This window comes from Pantherophis guttatus, chromosome 1, assembly GCF_059756535.1.
Source record: "Pantherophis guttatus breed Tessera chromosome 1, ASM5975653v1, whole genome shotgun sequence".
Taxonomy (NCBI): domain Eukaryota; kingdom Metazoa; phylum Chordata; class Lepidosauria; order Squamata; family Colubridae; genus Pantherophis; species Pantherophis guttatus.
The window spans coordinates 197,278,801-197,300,192 of record NC_142063.1 but is presented as its reverse complement, the minus strand read 5'-3'; the positions used below and the strand labels follow the sequence as shown (position 1 = coordinate 197,300,192).

The window sequence follows — 21,392 nt, the reverse complement described above, 5'->3', positions numbered from 1 at the left end:
AAAACATTTCTATTCCAGCAGGCCGGCTGGCCCAACCTCTCTTTTAAATTGTTTTTAAAATTTTTAAATTTTAAATTTGTCTTATGAATTTGGGGTGTTTTAAATTCGCTTTCCGGGCCAATTATTTAATTGTATTTTAATGGTTTTTTAACATTTGTACTATATGTATTTTATTTGGCTGTTCACCGCCCTGAGTCCTTCGGGAGTAGGGCGGTATACAAATTATAGAGAGAAAGAGAAATGTTCATAACAATTCAGTAAAACAAGTTTGAGGCAGCTGAACACCATGCAATAAATTTCATATCTGCATAAAATGCAATCCTGAATCTCTTTAGTCTTGTCTGAATCTATGGGTAAAGAATCAAATGCCTTGCAAATATCTTAGTTCTACAATACTTTATAACTGGCCACATGGGAGTTCACACATCAAAACATCAGAAGGGAATCACATTGCCTATCATTATTAACTATTAAACTAGGTGTCAGTTGGGCTTCATGCAATAAAATAAGTTTGTCTTATTTGCCATTTTGCCATTTTGATGAACCAATGTGAAATCTGGGAACCAGACCAACTTACAGGTTTGCAGAGTTGGGAAACAACAGAATTTATGGCATGCTATGAATTCACATAGAAATCAGTCAAAAACAAGCACCTTGCTGAAAAGGCTCTTGTTTGTGGAGAACAAGAATTTATTATTGGATTCTTGTTTTGTCCTACATTTTGATGGCTCATAAACTGCCTAGTCAAGAATGGTAGGAGAATCTACAATATTCAAATCCATTCCCTATTTTTTTAGTGAATGAGAACTGTGGTAAACAAGACACCGGGATATTTCTAGGAATATTTTCTGTCTTTCTTAGACTAAGCGACTGTTTATTCATTACACATCACAGCTCCTTCTCAGAATAAATATCCCATGGAATGGAATGGAAAAAAGGAGGGAATGTTTTCTAAAGCTAGGAATCATTTCAACTACAGGTGTCTCGAAAAAGGATGAGAAAGATAGGATAATGCTTTCTAAAAACGTATTTAGAAACACGGATTAAGTTTGAGTTTATGCTGAGATAATCACAACATGATAATGTGGGGGAATGTAATGACTATAGCACAAGTTTGGATTAAAGAAACACTTGACTTAATGTTTACTAAATGGTTACAAGCAAGTCACTATTTCTCATTTTAGTGATTCTCAGTGATGCCATGAAGACAAAATGATAGACCCATTTACAAGGTCTAGACTAGAGGAAAAACAGGTTAATATGAAGAGGTCAATAAATAGCTCTTAAAAATATATAGCAGCATGAATCTGTGTATAGGATGGAAGGCTAGGAGTCTCAAGCCTCTCTCCCAGAAGCACTTTGCATCTTCAGAATCTGACCGTATTCATACTTTGCTGTAACAGCTTGGTAGTTCCTGCTCTCACTACCTATCTTCTAGGAAACCCCTTACCTGGTGTATCTGTGATAGACTATTAAAATGTAAAAATGATGGAGGGGGGATACACAGAGTTTATATAGCATAAAGGTGTGAGACTAGGTGTTTCACAGTCCTCCTTTGGGATACAGATCACTCTCACAACAGGCACCATAATCAAAATCAAACTTTAACGTGGCACATGAAACATGAAATCTTTAAGAAATTTACAAAAACATATGCTATGCTAACCAAACGATGAAACTAATCTAATACACAGCATGAGGTAGAAATATATGACTGAGGTTGCACAGAATTACATATTTATATAGAAAAACAAACGTAAGAAATTAGAAGGCTTAACTAATACCACATATAAAAAATTTTAAAAATCAAAATTCTTATGCCAGTTTCTGGCTAGACTTGTTTATTTATTCCTTAGAGGTAAATAGGTTTCTGAAACAAAAATTCTTCTCTGGCTTTCCTGGACTTTTTCAGCTTCCTGTAGATTCCAACCTTTAATCAGGGGCTTAAAAGAACAGAGTTAGTTTTCTCTTTTTTCCTGGCCCCATTTCTCAACTTTTCTCTTTGATCTAAAAGGATTAAACATTCCTTCAGTTGAAAGGGTGGGATTGGGCAGAATCTGACTGTATACATGGACAGAACATGCCCTTCTCGCTCATGAAGATATGCATTTTATGTCTGAGATGTGTACCCTGGCATAACTGTCTGATACGAGGCATTGATCCTTCTACAAGTTTCATAAGATAATGTATAGCCCACTTTAATTACAGAGATCATACAAATAACTCAAAATCATAATAATCATAAGCACTGTATCTTCAAACAGATGATTATCCAGTGTTGTCATAAAAGTTGCTTGATCAACTGTTCCAAAATAAAGTACACTCTAAAACTCAATTTATAGAATATAATGGTGTTTTTTGGGGGGGGGGGGCTGACACATTCTGAAAAAAGAAATCCATACGGAATTAACACATCCTCAGAGAAGAAGGTTAATCTTAAAATAAAGACATGTCTGGAATTTCTACTTTTGATTTCTCAATGAGAAAACTTAATCACGGAGACTCTGAAATCAGTTTGCTAGCAGAATCCCAAAATGTTTATTTCTTTGATGAGCTTTCCAGTATTAAAAAGAAGAAAAAAATCAGCAGGGAAAATCTGTCTATTGCGTAAGACTTTTTAAAAAAGACATCATTTTTATTCAGGTCTTGGCGTTCAAGATGGTTTTTCAACAACACTAATGAACATTCCCTTTAGCGATGGAGAATGTATCAAGGACATAGTATCAAAGGAGATGTGTCTGCAGAGTTAATACATTTATTTTTCTTTTAATCATAATTTATCTTTCATTCACAAGGCTACCAAAGGCAAAAGAAAAACAGTGTTTTGATTTCTTGATGATCAATCATTTGCCTGATCTTATACTCTCGTTAACTGCAGTTCAAGTAACAAGAAAGCTGTGGTGTTTCAAATTAACTTTCTAGCAGATAAAAATTCCTTAGAAATATCAAGGGGCTCATTGAGGAAAGCGTTCCATATCAACCAGCTTGACTATTAAAGTCATTTGGAGGCATTCTCAAGCATCCCACTGCATGACAAGTGGCAATTGGGGAATCACAGCTCTTCAGAGCAACACCCTACTAATGGATTACTCTATTTAGATTGGATCATCTCACACTCACACTGCTGTCTTTTCAATTCCAAGCAAAGGACTCTCATTTCTAAGATCTAAAACCTGCATCCCTTGGATAAACTTCACATCTCTTAAAGCAAGAGATTAGTAAAATGTCTCTTCTCTGAAACTCCAGAGAGAGAACTCAAATGTTTAGCTATATACTGTTTTTTTCTAAACCAGATCTGCATTTTATCTAATAAGGGCTACATTCTTTCATGGAGAGTCTTTTGACAGTGTTGAAGCAAGCAGAGGTTGAATCCACAGATCAATTTAGGTGAAGATAACCACTGGTGTACATTCTTGCTATGACAATTCTTTTTTTCCCTCTTTCAGTGACACTCTCTTTTTGTTAACTTTTATCAACTGAAATTGTTATTATGCATATCTTTTTCCTTTTTTTCTGCAAATAGTCCACGGTTATCTTTTTTCTCTGAAGGTGAGACATACATATATGAGCAATACATAAATGATAAACAAATGAAACTTCCCTGAGAGACAGCACCTAATACCCATGGGTTCCCTTGCAGTGTGCAGCCATGTATTGGGAATGTTCTGAAAAACAGTCTTACCTCTCAATAAGCCTAGCCTGAAATGAATCCCAGCATAAGGATACTAGATAAAAGATTTCTGTGTACTAAAATAAGTACAAGTTCTTCAGGGTTTTCTGAAGATAGAAACCTTTAAAACTGCGTAACTTAAGGTCATAAATTACCTTTTGCTTTTTCTTCATTTTCCTTTTCTCTTTCTTCTTTTCTAGAAATTGCTGCCAGGGAGTCAGATTATCCTTGCCTTCTAGCTTGTTTCTTACCATTTCTTCAGCATTTTCTTTCAGACCTGTAACCAATGAGAGAACACAGGCAGCAGCTCTTTACGCCAAACCAGTATTTTAAAATCTGAATGGGATAATATGTTGCATGAGTGTGAAGTTTCACTAACCACAACAACCATCAGTGATGACTTCTTCTGAGTGGTCTGACTGGCACTTACTAAGTTGGATTCAACCCAGTTCTTATTCAGCAAGCCAAATAAACTAGTCCTTTTGAACAATTCCTTGCCACATTTTGTTGAATTCCACCCAATTTTCCTGCCTGTCCAATCTGTAGATTGCATAAAGATTGGGGTTTCCAATATGTAAATAGGAATCCATACACATACCGTATTTTTCGGAGTATAAGACGCACTTCCCCCCCCAAAAGGGGGTGAAAATTTGGGTGCATCTTATATATCAAATGTAGCTCCACCTACCCGCCGGCCCCCACCCTTCGGCCTCCCTCCAAAAGATCCATTTGAGAGTCTGCCTTTGCAACCTCCCAAACAGCCTCCAAAAGCTCTGTTTGCAAAGGAGTTTGCAAAGGCAGCCTCTCAAACGGAGCTTTCGGAGGGTGAAAAAGCAAGGAACAGAGGCCAAAATGGCAACCCGGAACAGCTGCTGCCTTGCCGGACCGGTTCTGAGCTTCCCCTGCTGTACTCACTGGAGCGCCCTGCGACGATCAGCTGCATTTTTGAAGCTGCTTATCTGCCCCAATGAGGCCCGTGCACGCTCCCAACCAGCGAACCTTTGCTAAACAGGAACTGTTGCTAAACTCTGGGAACAGCTGATTGGGGGTATTCCAGATCCACCAGCCAATCAGCTGCTCATGCTGAATCAGGCTAATGTGCTGAAGCTGACCAGGCTGTTGGCTGTTTGCTGCAAGGACGCTAGCCAGATGAATACCGATGGATGCTGGTAGGCAGAGGCAGAATTTGTTTTTCTTATCCCCCCCCTCCTCCAAATAAGGTGCGTCTTATACTGTGGAGCGTCTTATACTCTGAAAAATATGGTAGCCACCCTCTTTCTAGTCTTGGTAGCTATATGTTGTGTTGGTTAACAATGGCATGAAAAAAGACAGCAGAAAATGTATTTAAAGAAGGACTGAAGCAGAGAAAATGAAGCCCTGACATTTTTTTTAAGATAATGGCAATCTTCTCTTGTACCTCATTAATAGTTTTGAAGTACTTATCTTGCAGCTGAATTCAGAAGGAATCCAGATAAACCCATGAAAAAGAAAAATATTTCCATCAGAAGAAAAGGCTGCATTTTTTTCTCCTGGTTTAAAACCTAGAAAATGTCATTCATATAATTTTTATTAAGCCCAGACTAGTGGCCTGTACTTGGGACTATCCAGAGAAACTACTAGTAAGTTTCAGATGGTTGAGGAGAGGATAATCTCTTTTTTGAGTGATTTGCCAAAAAATGAATGTTTCATCTTCTACCTTAAACCCTTCAATTTTCTAGGCATAATTTAAGGGAGTGACCATGAAAACAAGGCATAACTGGTCAAAGGAATAACTTACTTTTATTCATCATTTTTGATTTATATTTGTTAAACTTGTTTTAGGTGGTATGTATTTTTACTTCACAGACTGCAATATTTTAGATTTATACTAGCATGGTTAATTAACCTACGAAGACCAAGCAGGATACCAGATTTCACATGCATATGTGAGTGCAGAGATCTTTTCTTAAAAAAAAAAAACCTACTCTGAAATCAGACCATAGCCATATTATGATGAATTAATTATACCTTTACAAGTACTTTGATTACAGAAGGGCATGTGAGAGGTTTAGTTACAAAACCTTTCATATACAGTAAGAGGAAATTCAGGATGCAAAGCTTCGATATGTTTTTTAAAAAAGGCAATAAACCAGTCTTAATAAATCATTGTAAAATGGCTATATTAAAATATGAAATAGTCTAATTACCTTTGCCATCTGAATTGAGAAGTCTTTTATAGAAATATTATGTTATGTGAGGTCTTACTTCTCCACATGTATTCCAGCACAGTGATTTATTTCATATAAATCACTATTTACCTCAAGATCTGAACTGGGAAAGTATAACTTGCAATGGGGAGCCAAACCAGGCTAGCTAATAAGCATATACGTGGATTAATAAGCGACTGGCATTTAGCAATCCAGACTTTCATTTCTCAGACTTAGTTTAAGAACAACTATGACTGTTTAAAACTGCAATGGGACTCTGCAAAAATGATCTCATCAACATCTATGTTCTGAAAGCACAAGTTGTTCTTTAAAGCTAATCTAGATAGACAAAAGGAGGAAAGACCTATGCTTCTGTCCTACTGGTTTTTCAATCCCAGCAAATAGAGCTCTATCATACCAGGTGTTTGAAACATGATGCGATACGCAATTTATGATAGAAGCTAAGACAATTTTGGATCAGTGCTCCCCCTCTCCCTTTATAGCATGCCAAAATGCAATCAGTCTGTTCTAACCTATCTGCTCTTTGTAAGAAAAGCAACAAAGTTATGGCTAGCAAATTAAGAGATTACTGAGATAACTACAAAAACAAATTGACTTTTTACATGTTGATGGCAGCCTTAAAGTGTTATTTTAAAAGGGCAAGGTTAGGCGTTGAAGCGTATTTTTCCATAGCAGGAATCCTAAAAAAAAACTTGAAAGAGTTTTCCAGAGAATGAAATCAACTGCTCCATTTGGAAGAAGACAACTTGGATGTAATATGAAGCACAAAGGGAATGAACTTCTGCCATAAATTAGATTGTCTTACAAGCCACTTGCCAAACCATTTCCCAATTTGTCTAAGCAACCACAATGTGTAAAGCTGAAGTACTGTTTTCAGGAAATAAGAGAAAATGGTGAGAAGTTGCAGGATACGCCATATTTCTAACGTGTTCATTTGTAATTTTTGAAGAATAAATTTCTAACGGATCTGTCACAAAATTAAAGCACTGTAAATAATGAACCGAAAAGTTTTTTTCTCCTAGATTCCCCTAGAATTATGTTGCTTTAAAAAAAGAATGAAACATTTCCACCAATAAAGAGCACGTATTAGTCATTTATTAGATTTCACCTAAGCAACAATACCTCACTGCAAGATGGGACACAGATCTTTTCCTAAAGTGAAAAGGCAGACATGAGATTTAGAGCAGAAGAAATGAAAATATGTCAAGAAAAAGCCAGCACTGCTTATTTTTTTTCTCTTTCTTCATAAGGATTCTGCATATGCCAAAGCAATTCTCCACAGACTTGTACAGGTAGTCTTTGATTTACGATTGGGTGGAACCAGAATTTTGATCAGTAAGCAATGGAGTCATTAAGTGTAACTGTACCCAATTTTACAACCATTTTTACAGTGGTTGTAAAGTGAATTGCATGGTCATTAAGCAAATTGAGCTTCTCCAGTTCATTTTGCTTGTCAGAAGCTGGCTGGTTCAAGTGACTGCAAAAAGCTGCAAAATCATCAAAAATCCGACTGCCAAGCGCCCAAGCTGCAATCATGTGACCGCAAAGGTGGTGCAACAGTCATAACTTTGAGGACAGGTTATAAGTCCCTTTTTTCTGAGGCTGTCATAAATTTGAATTGTTGTTAAATCAATTGTTATAAGTTGAGGGCTATCTGTTTTGCTACTCACCATAGAGACAACTCTCAGAAAGATAAATACAATACAGTATTTGTGAGTATAATTATTCTGCAGCTGCTAAACTTTTAATATGTCAACCTGGGAGTAGTCATGCAGCTGTTTTCCACAACTGTTCTGGTGGCAGAAGGACTTTGCTATCCCTAAAAAAGAAATCAGCAAAGATTTCACCCTATCTCTGTACCACTCACAACTACTGTAGAACAGGGGTGGGCAACTGTGGCTTTTACAACCTGTGGACTTCAACTGTGGGGGCACCTGCCATCTGGAACGAGCTCCCCCCGGAGATATGGAGGATCCAAGACCTACGCATCTTCCGCCACGCCCTAAAAACGTTTCTATTCCAACAGGCTGGTCTGGCCTAACTCTCCCTTTTTAAATTGGCCTTTAAATTGGCTTTTAAATTGGGTTCTAAATCTCTTTTAGATAAATTTGGATGTTTTAATCTTTGAACCTAAACCTAAATTATTTAATCTGTTTTTTAATAGTTTTTAACTTTTGTATGTCTTTGTATTTATTTATGGCTGTTCACCGCCCTGAGTCCCTCGGGAGTAGGGTGGTATACAAATATGAAAAATAAATAAATAAATAAATAAAACTCCCAGAATTCCTGAGACAGCTTGGCTGTCTCAGGAATTCTGGGAGTTGAAGTCCACAGGTTGTAAAAGGGCCACAGTTGCCCACCCCTGCCGTAGAACCAAGCTCGTGGTTGACAAATCCATCTTACAACCAAAAACTAAACAAAACAAAACTCTACAGATGTATTGTAAAACAAAATCTCTTGTATGCTTGTGTTCCTTTTCCAGAAACTGATATTTAAATACTTTTAAGTAGAATAATTTGACTTAATAGTAACTAATCATTAGTTCGATTGCTGCAATCGGTGTATACTTTAATGATGGAATTTAAGCAATTCTGCCTTTTTTTCAGTGGGGAGAAGAGATCAGAAGTTCTAGAAAAAAGAAAGAGTCACCTACCAGGAACCCATTTAATTTCCATTTCCATATCAGTGTCTTGGTGCTTCTTTTCTTTTTCCTGGATACTCCGAAGAAGCTCCCTATATTTTGCTATCTGGTCTTCTTCATCTTTGGAATGTTCTTTAGGTTTATCACCATCTGCTATGTCGGTTTCATCATTACCTTTAAATAAAAGGGAAGTGAGAATCTTTCCAAAAATTGTTATATAAAAATTGAAATTAAGTCAGTCATATTTGAAGGGGGGAAGGGGGGGGATGGGGAAACCAGGCCAAAAACAAGGAGTAATCTCCAAACTTGCAGAGCTTGCTTCAGATGAAGTCTGGTGTTTTTTCCCTCCATAACAACTATCTGACAACTAAGCATTTGCACTCTGATTTTCATGTTAAATAAAAAAGATTGTTCTGATATCTATTCCAGGATTTGGAAATGAACACACTCCAATGACACTTTTCATGAACTCCACTTGATGGGAAACTCAATGACTTAATTTATACTTTCAGTTTTTTAAAAATAGTTCCCTTTTAAAGAAAACTGAGTAAATGCAGCTAATCAGAGCAAGATAGATGGCTTTCTTCTATGCAAAACTTTCAATAAATATACTGAAGAAAATAAATACATATTGCTGTTTCTATCAGATTACACTTTTCCCTTTGCTCTTTAAACAACCCAGATTTATTCTTTCTCTTTTGCTGTTTTTGCTTAGTCCCCAATAAATGTTATGAATTTCTATATTTAGAATGTTATGTACAATAACTTATAATTCATAAGGAACATGTTAAAAGAATGAATGGCCTTGCATTTTCTATTAAAAACTTATTATGTTTTCAAAATCTGAGAACGTTCTAGGCTGAAAATATGCCAGCATATATCTCTTGTTTCATGATAAAGCTTTAATCAGAATACTCAACTATGATTAGCAATGAACTTTTCATGTAATTTGTTACAACAGGAAAATAATGCAAGAAAAGTATTTTCCAAACCAGTGTTAACCATGGTAAATCAATGAATTTGATCAATGAATAAATGAATTTGAATTCCAATATAGATGCAGAACTAAACAAAAGTTTCTGATTGGAAAAAAAAAGCAATTAGCAGAAGTAGAGAACACTGTTGTACACAGATTTAAAAGCTTACATTGTATAAGTATTAGGATGCAGAATTGATTATAATTTATTTTATTTTATTTCTATACCGCCCTTCTCCTGCAGGACTCATAATAAGAAAGAACCAGGTTTAATTCTACCAGCAGCAATTAAAGAATGTTGGGTAACCGAGGAATGAATGAGGCTTGGGTAGTGATCATAGTATTAACACTGAGTTTTGTTAAACATTTATTTATTTAGCGTACTACATAGCCACCTTACAAAAACATAAATTTATAGGTAAAGGTAAAGGTTCCCCTCGCATATATGTGCTAGTTGTTCCCGACTCTAGGGGGTGGTGCTCATTTCCGTTTCAAAGCCGAAGAGCCAGCACTGTCTGAAGACTTCTCCGTGGTCATGTGGCCGGCATAACTAAACACCAAAGGCACACGGAACACTGTTACTTTCCCACCAAAGGTGGTCCCTATTTTTTTTCTACTTGCATTTTTTATGTGCTTTCGAACTGCTAGGTTGGCAGAAGCTGGAACAAGCTCACCCCGTTTCACGGCACTAGGGATTCAAACCGCTGAACTGCCGACCTTTCGATCAACAAGCTCAGTGTCTTAGCCACTGAGCCACCGCGCCCCTATCATAAATTTATATAACAATCTAAAAACAATGAAACATAAATAAAATAAAAAACATAAAAGCCTTGACCTTATATATCCATCTTGCTGGTTCCCCATGGGATACCCAAGGTTGATGGAGAACCCTTACCTTGTCCCAGGGTTATGGGGTGTGTGGACAAAGCAGAAAAGGCACACTGCCTGGGTCCTGTCAGATAGAACTCTTTTGGAGATCTACAGCATATCCTTCCTGCTGGACCTGCTTTCCTTCTGCATACAGAGGAGAGCTGACATCTCCTGAAGGGTGGAGAAATGGAGCTCAGATCCTGAAGACCTGAGCTCCATTCCTGCATTCTGTCAAAGGCATTCCCTTCCACACATAAGGGAGCTGTCATCTTTTGGCAGGCAGCTTTTTCAGCCAGCCCTTAGAGATAAGAGGAAGCTGAAATCTAAGTAGAGAGTGGAAAGGCAATACAAGATAAAGAGTGTCGGATGGTCTCAAACAAGTGAGGGAAGCTCTGGAAGGCTCAGTGGAGGCCATGCATGAGTATCTCTCACTCAAGGGCTGAAAATCCTGCTTAGATTTTGGCCTGGAGGATTTCAACCCCTGAGCAAAGCCTCCCAGGGTCTCCCCACCCATTAAGGAGCATGGTGTGCTCCTTAATCCGGGATTTCGTCTGCTTAGCAACTGCAACTAGGAGTGCTGAGATTGCAATCACCAAGTGAAACAGTCACATGACATCTCACTGATGTCGCTTTGCTCAACAACCAAGTTTCTGGACTCAATTGTGGTGGTAAGTCAAAGACCTACTTTTCACTACCTACTTCGATAGATCTGAGTTCAGACATCATAAGGCTCTGTAGTTTAGTTTAAAATGAAAGGGAATAATTCCCCTCTCATGTCCACAAAATAATGCGGGGGGGGGGGATGACGGGGGACAGAACCTGTTAATCAGAAGGTTTATTGTACAGTAGATAATATGGTTTCCCATGCTTGTTCCTCAGAAGTTTCACATGGAACTCCTAATTGGGTAAAGCATGGGTGTTGGTGAGGATATTTTTTTAAAAAAAGAACTGAATGTTTGATTTATGAAAAGCATAATTTAGTAACTTTTAATAAAGATGATGAAAATTGTTAGCACAATATTGTTTTAACATCCTGAAGTGCTTAGATAAACCTTTATCAGTTAGCAATACCTTTTTCTTTTTCATCCTCCTCCTCTTCTTCTTCACTTGATGAGGCTAAATAAGCTTGGAAGTCCATGTCCAGAAGTTCATCTTTTTTAAAATTTTTGCTCAGAGAAGTCACCCTTTCTTGATCTGTCTCGTCCCACGTAATGTCTACCTTACCAATAGGCAAGATAAATATGCTGCAACTTATTATTGTAAAAAATGCATTGTAAAATCACATAAAAATTGGCTCCTGCACTTCTGTCAACAACTTTGCTTAACAATAGTTTACTGGATACACTTTAAATGAGTATTTCCTCACATGATACAAAGCCATCAATTACAATGGCTAAGCTTGTGCAATATGCTGAGCGAAAACCAAGACATGTGCATATTGTTTTAGCAGCTTATATAAATTCTAGTCACAATTTAAATGCAAGCTTGCTTATTCCAAAGAAATCATCATACAAATGCCAGTTCCCATTCTGGGTCATAAGATATTCAGCTGTAGTACTAAGAACTGTAATTTACACCCAAAAGGAATCCGGCAAAGTCCTACCTTCAAGCACTGGCAGAATATTACTGAATATTACTGAAACAAAATGTATTGAGTAAGAAATAGAAATCTATGAGTAGTGCGGTGGCCTAGAGGTGAAGACGCTCACCTCCCACTTGGAAGGTTGAGAGTTCAATCCTAGGCAGCAACAAATGTTTCTCTATCAGGGCACAAAGAGAAAATATCTGCTGTGAACTCCGTGTAGGTATTAGGAAGGGCATCCAGCCAATAAACGCTCAGCTCCATTCAGCTACCCTGACCCCATCCTAAGGCAAAGGGATTCACGGTCGTAAAAAAAAAAAAAAAAAAAGAACAGAAATCTAAAGATGAATGAGCCAAAGTGGGAAAGTTATGTCTGCCTTTCCTTATAGGTTGTCAGAGCAGCTCTAACTTTGAATAGAATACAGCAACTAATGCTAGTGAGAAGATGGCCAGCGTATTACTTCATCCTTCTTATTTTCCTTTCCTCAGATTTATCAAGATATTGGAATATTTTAGTCACCTGGGCCTTATTAAAGTAACAGTAACTGGGGCTGATCATTGGAGACAGGTAAGAAGCTGGTTACTAGGACAACAGACTAAATCATAGAAAGGGTTGTCCAAAGCATTTCCTGTTATGGAGTCTTTCCAGATAATAACTACATGCATTTGGTTATTTCAGTCCAAAGAACGAAGTTTGAAAACAGGCTTCCATTTTTAAATTAAACATTCAGGTTCTTCTAATATGAGCCTTGCAGCTATTGATAGATGGTTCATTTGTAATTTATAATTTAAGACAGGACTTCTCAAACTTAAGCCCCATAGTGGCCAATGGTAGGAAAGGATGGGAACTGCTCTCCACTCAAAAATTCCATCACAGATTCACTGGACTGAAGACCAAGGCAATGAATCCATGCATGTCACTTTAAAAAAATGCTCCTCTATTCTACCACTAACTGGGAAAGAAAAATCACTAAAAAGGGAATACAAGTAGTCTTGGTATATACAGTATAATATATCCAAATTTAACAGATGCCAGACCTCAATAAACAAGATTTTCATGCATCAGTGGGTTGCACAAGTCTGAGTGGCTTTCTGTTACTTCATGTGTTCCCCAAAAGGCACATTGCCTTTTGTGCAAGCATAAGTTGTGCAAGTTTCATTGGGGTTAGGTTGTCTCTTCAATAAATCTGCTATTGCTGCTGCTGCTTCAATCATTGTGCATCCCACGGGGTAAGCGGTGAGCCATGTGAAACCCACAGAAACTCCATTAAACAAAGAGGAATCCACAAAGACCATGCAGAGACCATCTATATGGAATGAAGTGCTTACGGAAGGAAAAGGACAAATGCAGGCTTTGGAATTTTCAATTCCCATAGACTGAACTCCTGGTTCAAATATACAGGTAGTCCTCAACTTACAACAGTTCATTTAGTGAATATTTAAAGTTACAGCGGCATTGAAAAGCGACTGATGACCATTTTTCACACTTAAGACTGTTGCAGCATCCGATAGCCATGTGATCAAAACTCAGATGCTTGGCAACTGACTCCTATTTATGACGATTGCAGTGTCCCAGCATAATTTGATCACCTTTGGGGACCTTCCCACAAGCAAAATCAATGGGGAAGCCAGATTCACTTAACAACTGTGTTTCTAATTTAACAACTGCAGCGATTCATTTAACAACTGTGGGAAGAAAGGTCGTCTAAAATGGGGCAAAATTAACTTCACGACTTAGCAACAAGAATATGAGGCTCCATTGCGGACGTAAGTCGAGGACTACTTGTACATAGTGATAGAGAAACAGAGATAGATTTAATGAAGTTATTGCTCTTTGTGATTTGTTGCAGTAGAATGGAACCCCGCTTAGAATCACAACCTGTACTTTCTAGACTTTTTAAATTGGCTTTCAAAGGCAGTCTTTAAAATGACAAAAAATAAGCAATGTAAAGCTCGCATGATGTCTTCATAAAATCAGAATTATAATAAACTGCTGCCCTATTATTTCATTATCTAAGTACTACTATCCTCTCCAAGAAGAGCTCTTGTTTTTGTTCTTTTGCAAGTACAATTTATATTGCATCAACACATATGGAGTTATTTCCCCCTTCCAGCTACACTCTGACCACTGCTATATTTACAAATGAAACACACAAAGCTAAACAAAATTCTAAATAGCTATAAAAACATTGTTAAGGTACCTTTGATGTTGCCACAGCAGCGGATGTGAAGTACTTTGGTTTATAAGCAGCCACGTCCAATTCAGAGGCCATGTCCTTTGGCTCGTCGTCAAATGTCACATCATCTGGAATAAATCTTAGGAGCCAGAAGAAAACAGCTTATTATTAAACATGCCTTAAATAGACAAAATTGATAGGCCTAGTTTCAAACAAGTATTAGCCGTGAAAAAAGCAATGACTGGATAAGAGAAGGGGGAATTACAAACAGAAAATGTTAGCCTTTTACTCAGAACAGGAACTGAAAAATGATACTGATCCTATCACCACCACCATCATCATCTTATCTGTGGGAATCAGGTGGCCATAGTACATGTATAGACCAGTCTAACTGGTTGGGCACTGTATGGAGCTTGGCACCGAAATAATCTGACTATGAAAAGCGGGTTCATATGGATACTCTCTGAAGGGCCCTATTCGTTCTCTCTTCTGATACGCCCTATACCCTGGTATAATAAAAGAAGGTGACGGAGTCAGCTCTGGGCTCTCATATCATGAGAAACACCTGTCCTTGTGCTTTCTCTAATCTGGACTACTCATGAGAAGCCCACCAGGGTGAATGCAACACTTATCCTCCTCCTCCTCATCTCCTGTGCAGAGCACATTGGGCAGCAAGTGTTTTCCAGTGGTTTTGGTCATTTGCAGCAATCCTATAATTAATAATAATGAATTCATAATAATCTGATCTTATCATTAATGCTAAAAACACTTAATCTGGGGAACAATCCTAACCACTACCCAGATTCCAGGTTTTTTTTTCTCCAGTGGAGAGCGAAGGACGGAGGAAGCAGCTTAAATCTAAAGATTAGCAGTGAGCTTTACATTGCTGTTGCATTACCATATGTTCATTCTATTTATTTTGTTTTTTTAAAGGATTCTCTTTCACCCAATATCAGTTTCTAATATGCATCTTCTCTCTGTTAAGAAACTGAAAATTCAGTGGAATACTCAGAAAGTGCAAAAGATTGTGGGCAACTATTTTCCAATCCATACATTAATCCAGAAGGTATGGACCATGTCAATGGTCAGACACAATTTTGTGTCTTCAACCAACCCTTTTGATAGCTTTCTACAGCCCTCCTGTTATGCCTGATCACAGTTCCAATATTTCCTAGCCAGCATGCCCAATAGCAATTGCAAGAGTTGTAACTTAGTATAACTGACAGTTTGGATAAACCCAGGGGTGAAATGCTCCCGGTTCGGACTGGATCGCCCGATTCGGTAGCGATGGTGGCAGGTGGTTCAGAGAACCGGTAGCAAAAATCCCTGCCCCCCACAAGGCCCAGCTGAGCCGCGTGATCATCAGAGGCTTTTTTATTTACTTTTAAAAGCATTTTTTCTACAACCTCTTCGGCCAAAGAGGTTGTTAAAAAATGCTTTTAAAAGGCTCTGATGATCCCAGCTGAGCCGCACGATCATCAGAGGCTTAAAAGTAAAAAAAAAAAAAGCCTCTGATGATCGCGCGGCTCAGCTGGGATCATCAGAGCCTTTTAAAAGCATTTTTTTACAACCTCTTTGAGAGGTTGCACGCCACAGATGATCACCCCCTCACGCACTGTTCTACTTACCTCATGCTCCTTTTGGCGTGAACTGCGCACGCACACCTCGCATTTGGCATGTGGTGCGCACTGTGCAGCCAGCGAACCAGTAATAAACCAGTTCAGATTTGACCACTGGATAAACCACTTTAAAGCAGATAGCAACCATACCAAATATCTAGTGTTTTACATGGATTTGAGACACACGTATCAAACTCAGTTTGGTCAAAACACCATCAAGAGAACATGAGGAAATTAAATACATTTCTGTAGGTGGGAACCCAGGTTACAATCAAAGTCCTGAAAGCTAACTGTTACATTTTTCTTGCTTTGTAATGAGAAAAATAATTAGAAGTTGGTCAAACCAAACTAGCTCTTAAAAATAAATATACGATACCTCAAGTCCACAAAAGAATAGCTGCTTTCAAATTCCAGTCCATCGCACTCTTCATATATTTTATTGGCTGTTTCAGGGGAGTCACAGTCAACTACTGCATAGAAATATTTCAGGCGTTTGAATTGATAGTCTCTCAATTTCTCCTTATAAATGCTACAAGGAATGAGAAAAGTAGTATGAGGCAAGATGGGTGGTTAAGTTTGATATATAAATCAATATATAAATAAATGTTAGAGAAAAAGAGGCAGTGAGAAGCAATATACTATCATATCATTTCCATCTTAAAAGGGAAAAGACATTAGCTAGGATTAAAGCACAGAGATAATAAATATTCCTAACGCTCTTGGTATTTGCAGGGATAAGTGAAGAATTTGCAAGGTTTCTATACTTTAAATACCATGCATCTATTTGGTAGTCCTCTATTTGTAGTTTGGGATATAAGACAATTTATCTGCAACTTACAATCACCCAAAGGATTCCCCCCCCCCTCACATTCATCCTTTGAATAGCATTCCCTAAACCATACCTTTTAAAAAGTACCTCATTTTCAAAAGCAACTGCTACCTGAGACATACAAATTCAGTGTTACACAAACACATTCTGAACTATTAACAACCCTCTTTGAATCTTAGCCATCTTTTCTATATTTATTTATTTATAAATAGTTTTCTACATTATAGTATAACACCAATGCACAGCACACCTGTACAGGAATGGTACATTTATCAGCCAAGAATCTAGCAACATGGTTAAAAAAAGGCTTTTTAAAAATATAGGCAAGTTGTAGCATGTGTTTTACTGGACTTGCCCTCCATTGAAAAAAAACCAATCAGAAACGAATTTACTTTTATTTTAGAAAAGCATTTACTGTTCTTCGAAAAAAAACTTTTGCTGCTGCTTTGGCAGTGTTAGGCAATTCAATGTTTTGAGATACTTAAATATCACAATATTGAACATCAAAAAACATTTCCTGATGAAATCCAAATACATATTAATGCAGTTAGTTCAAAATGTAGTGGCCTACATACTTTTGTGCAAGTCTAAATTTGCATATGTGTCACCTCTCTTGCAGGATCTGCACCGATTTGCTTGGGGTCCAATTCAAGGTGCTGGTTGTCGCCTTTAAAGCCATACATGGCCTGGAGTCAGATTATTTGAAAGACCATCTTTTCCCAGTTAAATCTACCTGACCCACCAGAGCGGGAAAGCAGGGGATGTTACGGTTCCCCTCTCCTAAGAAGGTCCATCTAGTGGAACTAAGAAGAAGGGTCTTCTCTGTAGTAGAAGGAAAGAAGATTGGCACACTTTTGAAAGGCCCTGAAGACATGGTTTTTACCAGTAAACCTGGGGACTCCTGGATGACATGGAGCTCATCAAGTGGTTGGTTTGATCGTTGTCACCAGAAGGGTGGGGGGTTTATTGGGTTTTGCAATGGGCTTTTATTTCTGTAAGCTGCCTAGAGTCACTGTGAGTTGTGTGGCTATTAAAATTTTCTTAATGAATATATAATGAAATAAATAATATGCTACAGTTCTGTTCATTATACTATAATTTACAACCTAAAAATGGAGAGTCATCTGGAAAAGTTGCTACCATCTGACAGCAATTGCACTTAAGACTTATATACCACTTTATAGTGCTTTACAGACCTCTTTTAGTGGTTTGCAGAGTCAGCATATTGCCCCCAACAATCTGGCTCCTCATTTTACGGATGGAAGGTTGAGTCAACCTTGAGACGGTCAAGATCCAACTGCTGAACTGCTGGCAGTCTGCAGTCAGCAGAATTAGCCTGCAATACTACATTCTAAACTTAGAAATCAGGATGTGTACTAATAGTAGCAATGAACAAATGAAATAACTAAACTTCCTCTCACCACACACTTTTTGATTTTATTACTGAGTAGTCACATATACCAATACCAATAAATTAGAAAGCCTCTATATATTGGAGAAAGATTCCACCTAGTGGTGAAACACATTATGCAAAATTCCAGAGTTATTTCAGAAATGAGAAGCATTCAGCTTGTAACTGCAGCTTCAAGGATACATTAAGAAAACAAAAAAATATCATAATTTATTAAGGTACATGCCTATGGCTACAAGGACAAACTTTGGAAAGTTTAGAAAAAAAGATACAATACCAACAATATCTGATTGGGAATTTAAATTTGGAGAATATGCAGCAATGGTGAAACTAACAGTATATACACACAGGCATATACAGAACAGAAATTTAAATTTAAGCAATATAAAGTATGCAGCATGGTAAATAAAAGCACTTAGAATATGGCTTCTAAAGTCTATGTCAATAGGTATCATTTTGATAGCCATGTTATTTCAATTGATTATTGCTACTCTATGTCTTCCATTCTTTAGCAGAAAGGTAAGCTTTCTTTTTATTCCATTATTACGTTTGCTCAGGAGTCACAATTAAAAGCACTGCCTTGAGTGCTAATCAGTTTTGCCCAGAACTTTCCAAAGGGAGGGAGGGAGGGAGGGAGGGAGGAAGATTAAAGCAACTCTGGATCAAATCCTTATGGACCATGTAAAAGGAACCCTTAACAGAAGAAATTAAATGCACTTAATGCATAGAAAAGGGTATGCAAGGAATCATCCAAAATTCAACATGAAATACCTGTCTTTTTCTGTGACATTTTGAGGAAGGCTTAACAGTTCTGCAGGGCCTTTTAGTTTTTCCTCCTTCATTCTCTGTTTTCCAAAGTCTGAAGGGTAAATCTAAAGAGTAACAAAATGAAGATATACACCATGTAGTAGCTTCTTATGTTTTCTTTGCTATCAAACCACCAGGATTATAAAAAAAAGTTCATATGGAATTTTTTTTAAAAAAAAACACCACCACCACCACCAGGCTATCACTAAAGCTATGAAAAACTAAACAAAAAAGGAAGTATCCATTTTTATCTTATATACACACTAAAACACGTATTTATAAATAGAATAACTTCAAGTGATTCGGTAGTAGAGTATGAATATCTTCCCAGAACAGCTAATTAGACTCTAATCTATACTTATGCCACTGCTAAAAAAATGAAAATGCATAATCTGGATCTGAATGAATACATAAACACACAAAAAAATACAGTATAGCATTCATACTTAAGGATAAATGTCCACTCTGGATATTTTTCATTTTTGTACTTTTTCTATTCTGAACACATTATGAGGACCCAGTTCTCTGGAGAAGGCTCTGGTGTTGGGAAAGGTGCAGGAAAAGAGAAGAGGACAACCAGCAGCAAGATGGATGGACTGAGTTACAGTGATCTAAAAGTATAGGGTAGGAACAGACGATAACAGAGACAATCTATATATAGTATGTGGTTGCTAAGAGTTGCTGCTAAATGGCACATAATCAATCAATTAATCAATTTCTTTCCCTTTCTTATCTGGATGCTGCGGCTGCAGTCTTGCCAGTGTTCCAGTCAATGGGAAAGAAGAAAGTGCTGTTTTCAAAACTCCTCCTGGTCTCTTACCAAAATGACAACAAGGCATTTATTTCCCTGGCTGTTCCTGATCTGAATAGGTATTTATTGCAAGTGCTTACCTTTACAGAAAAAATAACACCACCTTTGGGTGTAAATGAGTTAAGCAAAGCCAGTAGGTCCTTCGCTTTCAAGCGATCCCAATCCATGTTACAAACTGCCAGTCTGTGTGTGACCTGCATCAAAAAAAAGTAATTTATAATAGGATAATATGATGCACAGAAATATTATGATTGGGCCTATCATTCAAAATTCAGCTGTGAATGTAGGTTTGTATCTAGCAGGGGGAAACACAGTTTAATTGGAAAGCTACAAAATGTCTTGCCTTGAACAGGAGTAGAAGATGGAAGACTTAAAATCAGAACTTAACTTTGCTCTCTCAACCAAGCCCATAACTGAAGAACTATAAATCACATCCAAGTCAGTTGAAGTCACTCCTTTAAAAAGGGGTGTCAAACTCAAGGCCCGCAGGCTGGACCTAGTCCGCCAAGTGTTTAAATCTGGCCCATGGGCCCAGCCTGGAAATAGCAAAGGACTGGCCTGTGGTGCCTCTGGCAGCCAAACTGGGGTGCGGGGGGGGGGGCAGCATGTGCCTCCCCCAGGCTCCGTTTTGGCTGGCAGAGGGCTGCAGGAGGCCGTCCAGGCTAAAAACAGGGTACAGGGGGCCACATGCACCCTTGTTGTGCCACGCTTTGGCCGGCGGGGTGCTGCAGGAGGTACCCATCCCACCTTCCCCCTCCCCCCCCGGGGCGGCCTTCGGAGAACTACAATGCTGATCCAGCCCTCGAAGAAATCCAATTTGACACCCCTGTCTTAAAACAACAGTGACTGATAACACAGATTAGAGTAATATATTTAAATACACAAGACAATCCTTTCTGGTGATGCTATTTTTCCCTGAGTCAATGAACTAAGAGAAATCATTTGGTTTTTTTTATTCACAGACTTGTAGGACAAGGACAGGAAACCTTCTGAATCCAATGTTTACATCTGCTATTTTTTAAAGTTTTAATACATCTGGTATTTTTTAATAGTTGCACTCACAAATTTTTGTGAGTGCAACTATTTTATAAGCAATGGTGATTACAAAACAGGGTGGATAAAAATCAATGATTTTTTTAAAAAAATCAAAAAAATCAGATTTTTTTGATTTAAATTGGATTTTTTTGATTTATATCGGATTTTTTTGATAAAAAACTTTTGGGGTAAAAATCTATCGTAAGATAGTTTTCTATTTAAGATACATAAATAATTTAGTTTATTCAGCATGAAATGGAGCTTTGTTATGTAGCATGAGGCTGTATATTCTGCAACACTGGGACTATCGGTGAGTCAACAGTGGGTCAAAGGAGTAGCAGAGATGACAGTTGCTCTTTAAAAAGTATGATTTAAATCGAGTTGATTTAAATCAAGCCTTTTTACTAGTGATTTAAATCATGATTTAAATTGTGATTTAAATCAACTCGATTTAAATCAAATCCACCCTGTTACAAAATGATCCTAGTAGAAGTACAATCAGTAACACAAACAGGGAAAACATCTCTCCCTCCACCCCCCTTATTCTCTTTCAGATAGAAACTGTCACAAGGAGAAATGGACAAGCAGGAGAGACATACAGAGGACAGACAAAGCAAGGGAGATAGCAGAGTCAGAAAGAAAACCACACTCAAACACAGAGGGAACAAACATAAATCCCACAAAGTCCAGAGAGGAGACTGGAACAAAGAAATGGCACCAAATAAATGCACAAAAGCAGAGAGACAAAGGCACAGAG

At 37.7% G+C, this 21,392-nt stretch overlaps 1 protein-coding gene across 2 annotated transcripts in view; it reads right to left on the bottom strand.

Annotated features, from left to right (window-relative positions):
• The window catches only part of ESF1 (ESF1 nucleolar pre-rRNA processing protein), a 44,166-nt gene that overhangs the window by 15,622 nt on the left and 7,152 nt on the right, over positions 1–21,392 (bottom strand). For both annotated transcript variants that reach the window (XM_034432396.3, XM_034432395.3), the window contains exons 5-11: positions 19,681–19,794; positions 18,754–18,854; positions 16,119–16,271; positions 14,148–14,262; positions 11,436–11,583; positions 8,531–8,692; positions 3,826–3,947 (exon numbers count right to left, since the gene is read on the bottom strand). In XM_034432396.3, coding sequence (XP_034288287.2) covers positions 3,826–3,947; positions 8,531–8,692; positions 11,436–11,583; positions 14,148–14,262; positions 16,119–16,271; positions 18,754–18,854; positions 19,681–19,794 — 915 coding nt within the window. The remainder of the gene's footprint in view (positions 1–3,825; positions 3,948–8,530; positions 8,693–11,435; positions 11,584–14,147; positions 14,263–16,118; positions 16,272–18,753; positions 18,855–19,680; positions 19,795–21,392) is intronic.